Source organism: Macaca mulatta, chromosome 19, assembly GCF_049350105.2.
Source record: "Macaca mulatta isolate MMU2019108-1 chromosome 19, T2T-MMU8v2.0, whole genome shotgun sequence".
Classification (NCBI taxonomy): domain Eukaryota; kingdom Metazoa; phylum Chordata; class Mammalia; order Primates; family Cercopithecidae; genus Macaca; species Macaca mulatta.
In genome coordinates, this window is record NC_133424.1 from 15,277,818 (window position 1) to 15,288,828 (window position 11,011).

At 43.4% G+C, this 11,011-nt stretch overlaps 1 protein-coding gene across 1 annotated transcript in view; it reads right to left on the reverse strand.

Moving 5' to 3' along the window:
• Window positions 1–10,161, reverse strand: part of ADGRE3 (adhesion G protein-coupled receptor E3) — a 59,995-nt gene extending 49,834 nt beyond the window's left edge. Inside the window, exons 1-2 of the mRNA XM_077977963.1 lie at window positions 9,890–10,161; window positions 1,104–1,154 (exon numbers count right to left, since the gene is read on the reverse strand). Of these exons, the coding sequence (XP_077834089.1) occupies window positions 1,104–1,154; window positions 9,890–9,914 (76 nt within the window). The 5' untranslated portion in view covers window positions 9,915–10,161. The remainder of the gene's footprint in view (window positions 1–1,103; window positions 1,155–9,889) is intronic.
• Between the last annotated feature and the right edge of the window lie 850 nt (window positions 10,162–11,011).

An 11,011-nucleotide genomic window follows, 5' to 3' on the forward strand; every position in this document is an offset into this window, starting at 1 on the left:
CAATTTGGGAGGTCGAGGTGGGCAGGCGATTTGAGGCCAGGAGTTGGAGACCAGCCTGGGTGTCATGGTGAAACCCAGTCTCGACAAAAAATGCAAAAATCAGCCCAGCATGGCGTGTGTCTCTAGTCCCAGCTACTCGGGAGGCTGAGGCACAAGATTCACTTGAGCCCGGGAGGCAGAGGTTGCAGTGAGCCGAGATAGCACTACTGCACTCCAGCCTGGGTGGCACAGTGAGACTCTGTCTCAAAAAAAGAAGAAGGCCGGGCGCGGCGGCTCAAGCCTGTAATCCCAGCACTTTGGGAGGCCAAGATGGGCGGATCACGAGGTCAGGAGATCGAGACCGTCCTGGCTAACACGGTGAAACCCCGTCTCTACTAAAAAATAACAGAAAAAGTAGCCAGGCGAGGTTGCGGGCGCCTGTAGTCCCAGCTACTCGGGAGGCTGAGGCAGGAGAATGGCGTGAACCCGAGAGGTGGAGCTTGCAGCGAGCTGAGATCCGGCCACTGCACTCCAGCCTGGGCGACAGAGCGAGACTCGTCTCAAAAAAAAAAAATTAAAAAATTTAAAAAAAAGGAAGAAGAAAAAAAGAGACTCTCAGGCTCCACCCTACACCTGAGTCCTTCCCAGATTCTTAACCCGCAGAAACCAAGAGTGATAACCAGACAAACTTCTTTTTTTTTTTTTTTTTTCTTAGATTCAAGAGGTACATGTGAATCCAGAGAGAGAGTCCCAGGGGAGTAACGTTAAACGGAAATGACCTTATTTCATTATTTGTTGACTTGTTTATAATCAGAATGATAATAATTACCGTTCCTTTGTCTCTTCCCACTAGAATGTCTGCTTCATGAGACCTTGTGTGTTTTATTTTCTGTTCTATCTCCACGTTGTACCCATTGTGGTTAGCAAAAACAGACAGATTAAAAATCAAACAAGAAGATAAATAAAAGGCTATATCAATTAAGCAAACAAGTAATGAAACACAGGAGCAAGCCTTCCCAAATATTGCTCTCAGAACAGGCACTTTTCTCAAGCCCATTGGAGAAAAGTAGATCCAGGTCCAGCTCTGGGTCCACACCTTCCCTGTCCTGGCTCTGAGCACTCACCTTTGATTTTCGGAATCACAGCTCCAAAGAAGCTCAGCAGAAAGCAGAGGCCTGGAATAGATGGGAAACAGAAGGGAGAGACACGAAACAATTGAGGAATGATTCCAAGAAATGCCCCAAGGGCTGTGTGTCAGTTATCTATCACTGTAACAAATCACAAAAATGTAATGACTTAAAAAACATTTTTGTTGAGTATGGAGATCTCTCAAAGAACTAAAAATAGGACCGCTGTTGGACCCAGCAATCCCACTACTGGGTATCTACCCAAAGGAAAAGAAATCATTATATCAAAAAGACACCTGCACTCATATGTTTACAGTAGCATTATTCACAATAGGCAAGTCATGGAGCCAACCTAAGTGTCCACCAACAGTTGACTCGATAAGGAAAATATGCCATATATGCACCATGGAATACTATGCAGCCATAAGAAAGAATGAAATCATGCCCTCAGCAGCAACACTGATGGAGCTGGAGGTCATTATCCTAAGTGAACTAACTCAGAAGCAGAAAATCAAATATTGTATGTTCTCACTTATATGTGGGAGCTAAACAACAGGCAGACCTGGACGTGAAGATGGAGACAATAGACTCTGGGGATTTCATAATAGCCATGACTTGGCTATTGTGAATAGTGCTGCCATAAACATATGAGTGCAGGTGTCTTTTTGATATAACGATTACTTTTTTTTTTTTTTGGAGACAGAGTCTTTTTCTGTCACTCAGGCTGGAGTGCAGTGGCGCAATCTTGGCTCACCGCAACCTCTGCCTCCCAGGTTCAATCGATTCTCCTGCCTTAGCCTACCAAGTAGCTTGGATTACAGGTGCTCGCTACCACTCCCGGCTAATTTTTCTATTTTTAGTAGAGAGGGGGGTTTCAACATGTTGGCCAGGCTCGTGTTGAACTCCTGACTTCAAGTGATCCACCTTGCCTCAGCCTCCCAAAGTGCTGAGATTACAGGCATGAGCCACTGTGCCTAGCCCAGTGATTATTATTATTATTTTTTTGGGTAGATACTCAGTAGTGGGATTTCTGGGTCCAACAGTAGTTCTATTTTTAGTTCTTTCAGAGATCTCCATACTCAACAAAAATGTTGTTTTAAGCCACTAAAAAAGGGGAGGATGTGGGGTGGTGAGAGTTGAAAAATTACCTATTGGGTACAATGTTTAATATTTGGGTGATGGGTACATCAGAAACCCAGTCTCCACCATTATGCACGTAATATCCATGTAACATTCAAGCACATGTACCTCTTGAATCGAAGAAAAAAATGTTTGTTTTGTTATCACTCTTGGTTTCTGTGGGTCAAGAATCTGGGAAGGGCTCAGCTGGGTGGTTCTAGCTTGATGGTCTCATATGATTGTAGTCAATTAGTGGATGGGGCTGCAACAGCTGAGAACTAGCTGGGCATTGTTGTCCCTTCACCTGTTGTCTCAGGGTGATGGGCTGCTTTGGGCTTCCTTCCAACATGGAGACCTGAAGCACATCTAAGCTCTAAGCATGAGTGTCCCAGCCAGTGAGGCTGTATCTCCTCTTGACACTCATCCCTGAAAGTCACCCAGCTCTACTTTCATCATATTCCCTTGGTTACAAGCAAGTTACAAGCTCATTCATATTCAAGTGGAGAAGAATCAAGTTCTTCCTCCTTATGAGAGACCAGCAAGATTCTAGAAACACATTTTGGATGGGGGATATTATTTCCGCCTTTTTGGAAAATAGTCTGCTCAGGCTGGCTCTGTTGTGTCTGGTAAAGAGCCCTTTGCTCTTCCCCATGCCTTTCCAACATCAGGAGGTGTCATCAGTCATGTTCCTGCTTCTGCAAAGACCTAAAGATGCTGGACAGATGGACTGCTTTTTTTCTCTTCCTTTCCCAATCTTCCATCCCTCTGATCACTTGTTCTCACTGTACCTTCTTTTCATTCTCTTATGGCTTCCGTGGGTCAGGAATCTGTGAAGGGCTCAGTTGGGTGGTCCTGGAATGCTTATTTACAGAATTATTTGCCATTTGTAAGAATGGTATTAAAAATATTTAACAACTGGTATGGTGCAGGAATTGACCAATAGAATAAACCCGGGAGACCCTCTCTGATGCATCAGGCATTAGCCTTTCAGCTGCTCAGTTGGGGTCCCCAAGCAAGGTCTGGACTGGCAGGAGTGTCCCAGGAACTGGTTCTGGGTAATGATTATTTACAAATGGTGTGGAACTTTTTCAGTATAAACAACCATCATAGCCTTCTGGTGTGCACTACTTGAAATTGAGCTCTGGTGACTCATAACCTTATTTGCAACATTGGTTATCCCCTAAGAAGGTGGATCCTGATAACAAAAGGGTCTTTGTCTGCCAAATAGGGTAATGGGTATAGATGAGAGTGAACTATTTTGGTGGAGCTGGGATAAAGTTTGATTTCTGTGCATGATAAAGGACCGGGGTTGGAAGGATCAAGAGAAGATCTGAGGCTGAGAGTCTAGAGTAGGTGGAGAAGGGACACTGTGGCTACCCAGAGGAGGCTCAGCAGGGAGGAGATGTGGAAGCTGATGGCTAAGAAGCGAGACTTGAAGCAGGTGGGACTTTTTCTGAATAAAATGTAATGTAGCATCCCTCTATCTTGCCTATGAATGAGATAGTAAAATCTACCTTGCTCACTGATTTTTCCCCATGTTTAAAGTTATGATACAATACACATAACATGAAATTTACCATCTTAACCATTTTTAAGTGTACAGTTTAGTGGAATTCAGTATATTCATAATGTTTTGCAACCATCTCCATAACTCTTTTCATTTTTTTTTTGAAATAGAGTCTCACCCTGTTGCTCAGGCTGGAATGCAACGGTGTGATCTTGGCTCACTGCGACCTCCACCTCCTGGGTTCAAGCAATTCTCCTGCCTCAGCCTCCTGAGTAGCTGGGATTGTAGGCACGTGCCTCCATGCCCAGCTAATTTTTGTATTTTTAGTAGAGATGGGGTTTCACTATGTTGGCCTGGCTGGTTTTGAACTCCTGACCTCATGATCTGCTCGCCTCGGCCTGCCAAAGTGCTGGGATTACAGGTGTGAGCCACTGCACCTGGCCAACTCTTTTCATTTTTTAAAACTAGAACTCTATACCGCTGAGTATATCTTACTCTCTCCTGTCCTGTGAGTTTCCCATTAAAAGGTTTGCTGCCAGACATATTGGATCTCCTTTACATGTTATTTGTTTCTTTTTTTCATGCTGCTTTTAGGGTCCTCTCTTTGTCCTTGACCTTTGAGAGTTTAATTATTATATGCCTTGGAGTCTTCTTGTTTTAATTGAATCTCCTTGGTGATCTTGGACCTATATGGATCCTATATGGATATTAATTTATTTCTCTAGATTTGCAAACTTCCCTGCCATTATTTCTTTGAATAAACCTTCTGTTGACAAAAAGAGTCAAACTCTGCAAAATATTTGAAGAGATTTGTTCTGAGCCAAGTATGAGTGACTAATGGTCCATGACACTGCCCTCAAGAGATCTTGAGAACATGTGCCTAAGGTGGTCAGGGTACAGCTTAATTTTATACACTTTAGGGAGGCATGAGACATCAATCAAATACATGTAAGATATACATTGGTTCTGTCCAGAAAGGTGGGACAACTGGAAGTGGGGCTTCCAGGTCATAGACAGATTGAAAGATTTTCTGATTGGTAATTGTTGAAAGAGTTGTTATTGTCTAAAGACTTAGGAATGTGGCTGGGTGCGGTGGCTCATGCCTGTAATCCCAGCACTTTGGGAGGCTGAGGCAGGCAGCCTGAGGTCGGGAGTTCGAGACCAGTCTGACCACCATGGAGAAACCCTGTCTCTACTAAAAATACAAAATTAGCCGGGCATGGTGGCACATGCCTGTAATTCCAGCTTCTTGGGAAGCTGAGGCAGGAAAATGGCTTGAACCTGGGAGGCAGAGGTTGCGGTGAGCTGAGATTGTGCCATTGCACGCCAGCCTGGGCAACAAGAGTGAAACTCCAACTCAAAAAAAAAAAAAAAAAAAGACTTAGGAATGTTTGGGTTAAGATAAAGGAGTCGTGGAGACCAAGGTTTTATCACACAGACTGTAAATGTTTCTTTTCTTTTTTTTTCTTTTTTTTTTTTGAGACAGAGTCTCACTCTGTCACCCAGGCTAGAGTGCAGTGGCACGATCTTGGCTCACTGCAAACTCTGCCTCCCGGGTTCACGCCATTCTCTGGCCTCAGCCTCTTGAGTAGCTGGGACTACAGGTGCCCAACACCAAGCCCAGCTTATTTTTTGTAGTTTTAGTAGAGACAGGGTTTCACCATGTTAGCCCGGATGGTCTCGATCTCCTGACGGCCTCCGAAAGTGCTGGGATTACAGGCATGAGCCACCACACCTGGCTGATTGTAAATGTTTCTTATCAGACTTAAAGAGTTTGTTGGAATTCTCAGTAATTCCAAAAGGGAGGAGTGTATAAAGAGGTATGTTCCACTCCCTCCCATTTCCCATCATGAGCTAGTTTTTCAGCTTAGCTTTAGAATGCCCTTGTTGAGAGGAAGGGTCCATTCAGATGGTCAGGGGGCTTAGAATTCTATTTTTGGTTTACACTTCTACCCCTATCTATTTCTTCACTCCCTCTTTTAGGTCAATTACTCTTAGATTTACCATTTTGAGGCTGTTTTCTGTATCTCATAAGCATTTAAACATTTTTTTCTTTTTTTTCCCCTCTGACTGTATTTTTGAGTAGCCTGACTTTGAGCCAACAGAATTTCTTCTGCTTGATCAATTCTTCTGTTGAGACAGTTGATGCATTTTTTAGTTTGTCAATTGCATTTTTCAGCTCCAGGATTTCTGTTTGACTTAAACACTCACTCCTCATTGCTCACTAATGTCTTGGAGAGAAAATTTCCTTTGTGGGGGAATTGTGCAAAGGTCTCAACCCTATTTCCATAATGCCTAAGAGAAAATAGCTCTTACTGCATACTATGCACTTTACACACATACGCTTATTCAGTTTTGCAACGACTTTAGCAGGAAAGTGCTATTAGCATCATCTCTGGTTTTCAGATTAAGAAATGGAGACACGGGGAGGGTGAGTAGCTTGCTCCATTCCCTGGGGCTAGTCAGTGGCAGAGCTGAGGTTAAACACGGGTTCTGGGTTCTAGCTGATAACCCATTACACCACATAGCCTCTCCTTCAGAAATCCCACAGGGGACTACACGCACGGAAGTGCTGTTCAGATTGTAAATACTAGGTTGGCATGTTTATTGTGACAGTGACTTGTCCTTTTTCTCCCGGCAGATGCCACTCACCAGATCTGACTGGAGCCTCAAAGTCCAGTACAGAGTGATATGTGACTTGGTCATTTAGGGCAGTGCAGACCAATGGCAGGATTTTGGAGAAGAGGCCCTGGGGGCTAACTGTGTGACTCTTCAAGATTGGCAATGGGAGCAATCTAAATCTTTCTGGATCCCTCTCTTGAGTTTCCAATTGCTGCTGTCACAAATTACCATGAATGTAGTGGCTTAAAGCAACACTGATTTATTCTCTTGCAGGTCTGGAGGTCAGAAGTCTTAAATCAGCCTCTATAGGCTAAAATCAACAATGTTAGCAGGGCTGGTTTCTTTTGAAAGCTCTAGGGGAGAATCTGTCTCCTTGCCTTTTCCAGCTTCTAGAAGCTGCCTGCAATTCTTGGCTCATAAACCCTTCCCCCTTCTTTAAATCCAGCAGCACGGCATCTTCTTGTCTTCCTGATCTTCCATCTTCCTCTTAAGAGGACCTTTGTGATTATTATATTAGGCCCCCTGGAAAATTCAGGGTACTACCCCCATATTAAGATTCTTAGCTTAATCAACATTTGCAAAGTTTCTTTTACCATGTAAGGTAACATATTAACAGGTTCCAGGGATTAGGATGTGGATGTCTTTGGGGGGACTGTTATTTTTCTTCCCATAATTCTCACTCTTCCCCTAAGAAGACGCCAGGTCCGGTTTGTTATCAGTTACTTATGCAATTGCATTCATAGAACATTTTGAATATTCTCAGCTGGGCTTAACATCAGGCTGATGTTTCCTTTAAAGTCTCCTTCCTCCTACATTTTTTATTTGTATTTTTATTTTTTTGAGGCAGGTTCTCTTTCTGTTGCCCCGGTTGGAGTGGTGCAATCATAGCTCACTATAGCCTTGCACTCCTGGGCTACATGCATGAGATACCACTCGTGGCTAATTAAAAGTTTTTTTTTTTTTTGGTAGAGATTAGTCTTAGTTTGGTAGAGATTAGTCTTTAGTCTAACCAGCAAATTACTCACTAATTTGGGCATGTGTCTTAAGTTAGGGTTTCTGAAGAGTCATTGGTGTGTCAGAATCCCAGAGTTCTAAGAAACTTTAGAAATCATCCACTGACTCATTTTGCAGATAAGGAAACGGGCCCCCTGGGGTTAAGTGGCTGGCACACTAGTTGGGGAAATTTGGGTAAGTTGTTTAACCTCACTAAGTTTCCTGATGTGAAATAGGGTGGCAGTATGACCTACTTTGTGGGGTTTTGGAGATGACCCAAATGAGGGACTGTATGGAGCACAATGTCAGGCAGAAAGTCCTACACTGACGCTGGCTGCCTCTGTCACCATTTGATTTCCTCCTTTCCCATTTGGATGCTTTTTCTTTCTTTCTTGTTGCCTAATTGCTCTGGCTTGCTGCCTATATTATCATTTGAGCTCTGTTGCTCAGGCTGGAGTGCAGTGATGCAATCACAGTTCATTGTAACCTTGAACTCTTGAGCTCAAGCAATCCTCCCACCTCAGCCTCCAGGGTAGCTGGGACTACAGGTGTGTGCCACCAGGCCTGGCTAATTTTTTTTTTTTTTTTTTTTTTTTTTAGTATTTCGTGGAGACAGAGTCTTGCTATGTTGCTCAGATTGGTCTCGAACTCCTGGCTCCAGCAATCTTCCTGCCTTGGCCTGCCAAAGCTCTGGGATTATAGGTATGAGCCACCATGCCCAACCCTAGAATCTTAATTCTTGACCCAATGCTCATGTCTTCACCCTTGCCTGTACCATCTAGTGATACGGGCTAAAAGTTCCTGGATGACGGAAATTCACTGATAATCCACCTCGGAAGTGTCGAGGACTCTGTCTCCAGTTGCAACAAGGCAGGCTTCATTCACGTTTGATTCCACATATACTGAAACACCTCTTATATATAAGATGCTATGCTAGGGGTTACAAAGGTGAGGGAGACACGGCATTAGGATTTAAATGTAGCTTGTATTATTTTGATCAAATTTATGGCCTGTCAACTGCCTCTGCAGCAGAATAGCTGTGAGGCTTTGAGCAATTCACACAACTTCTCTATGATGCAATGTATTATCTGTAATGTGGAGATGCTGTGTGACAATGTAAAGCAATTTAAGCCTAATGTCAGGCTAAAGTAGCTGCTTAATAAATATAAGCTTTGATTGATATTGGGACTGTCCATATTGTTAATTCATCTGGAGCTGGAAAGATGGATGGGATTTCATCTGTACAGAGATGGTGGTTGAAGCCATGGAATTAGGAGATTCCTATAGGGAGAGGGAGTGGAAAAACAGAAGACTCCCCAGGAAGGATCCTGTGGGAGGAGCATTATAGCAAAGATCCAGAGACAGATGGTTTGGGTTCAAATCCCAGTTATTTACTAGCTGTGTGATGTTGGACAAATAACATAACCTCTCTGTGTCCCGGTTTTCTCAGCTGTAAGATGAGGATACCCCATGAGCGTACTGATGATGCAACAGATTAGTGCATGTAAGATGCATAGTGAGTTTTCAAAAATGTTGATTATTATTATTTTGTTTGTATAAATTTATGGGATACAAGTGTAATTTTGTTGCATGCATTGATTGCGCAGTGGTGACTTTTAGAGTATCCACCATCCAAATGATGCACATCATACCCATTAGGTAACTTCTCATTTTCCACTCTCCTTCTACTCCCTCTGCCTTCCCAGTCTTCATCGTCTAATCATTCTACTCTCTCTGTCCATGTGTCCACATTATTTAGCTCCCACTGATAAACGAGAACATGAGGCATTTGTCTTTTGGTGTCTGAGTTATTTCACTTAATATAATGACCTCTAAAATTAATAATAAAATTATCATTTATTTTCTTGTCACAGGAAAATGATAAAAGAGGGAGAAGAAAGAATAGCAAGAGAAAAAGGAAAAAAGTCAGGGCATTGCTAGGTTGCAGAAGTTATCAAGAAGGAGAGGACATCAGTTAGAAAACAAAACTCGCCAAGAGGAAGATGAACAACCTATTAGAGGCTGGGTGCGGTGGCTCATGCCTGTAATCCTAGCAGGCCGAGGCAGGCGGATCACCTGAGGTCAGGAGTTTGAAACCAGCCAGGGCAACATGGTGAAACCCCGTCTCTACTAAAAATACAAAAATTAGCCAGGTGTGGTGATGTGTGCCTGGAATCCCAGCTACTCAGGAGGCTGAGGCAGGAGAATCACTTGAACCCGGGAGGCAGAGGTTGCAGTGAGCCAAGATCGTGTCACTGTGCTCCAGCCTGGGTGACAGCAAGATTCCATCTCAAAAAACAAAACAAAACAAACAAACAAAACAAACAAAAAACCAAGCTACCAGATTGGGTAAGGAACATTTTAGGGATATTTGAGAGCATACTTTGAATAGGGTAGTCAGGAAGAAAACTATACTCCAAAGGGAAAAGGTGAGAATGTTCAGAGCAGAAGAAAGAGGAGGAGAAAATAACCAATTGTTGAACAAAGTGGCCCCTGACTGGGGGATAGGTTAAGTCTCAGTCACTGCTACAGTCACACATACCTGGAAGAAGGGATGACCCCTGCATTCCTGTGGTACAGGTATCCCACGCCAGCCAGCCCTGGAAGCTCCCTACTGTGCCGTAAGCCAACCACTTTTCCTTGCTGAAGAAATCTCATGAGGATTGATGTATGTATCTCAGGTCAGCTGACTCATGAAATTACTATCAGAAAAGCGAACTGCTTCCCCTCTTTCGCCATCAGACTCATGGTTCTGCTTTTCGTTTATTTGCCGTACCTTCTCTGCTTAGCTGTTGTTGATCACCTTTAGGATGATTGAGTTGGTAAACCCTAACAAAGAAATGCCCTGTAAGTTACATCACATTGCCTGAGGATGAGGAAGTGCCTTTGGGACCAAAATAAATCTTAAATAACCCTGTGGTTTTGAGCTGGGTAAACCAGATTTTAGGGCATCCGTGTTGGTATCCGAAGTTTCCAGAGGAGTCATTTTCACATATCTTTCTCTTCCCCCAGTAGATGATACTTACTGGTTATGATTGCTGAGCCAGAAGAAGTTAAGAGTCCCAAAGTCTCATAGAAGGTAATACATTATTTGGTTATTTGGACCAACCCTAACCAGTCACAGGAGTTGGGAGAAAAGGTCTCTAAATCTATCCTTCCTCCAACAAATAGTTATTTATTTATTTGGGTCTTGCTCTATTACCCAGGCTGGAGTGCTGTGACACAATCATAGCTCACTACAACCTCAAACTCCTGGGCTCCAGCGATCCTCCCACCTCAGTCCTCTGAATTGTTAGGACTACAGGTGCATGCCACCACGCCTGGCTAATTTTTTTTTTTTAGTTTTATTATTTTTTTTGAAGAGAGACAGAGTCTCACTTTGTAGCCCAGGCTTGTCTTGAACTCCTGGGCTTAAGCAATCTTGCCTCAGCCTCCCAGTGTTGGGATTACAGGTGTGAGCCACAGCACCTGGCCTCCCCTGCTGCAAACTCTTCTAAAGTTCTCCATTAGACTTAAAACACCAGACTTCCTACTAAAGCAGTGTCATTGTCTCGGGTTCATCCTCTCATGTCAAGGAAATTAAGGATGTGGACGCACAAGAAATGAATTTAACGCCGAGCACAGTGGCTCACCCCTGTAATCCCAGCATTTTGAGAGGCTGAGA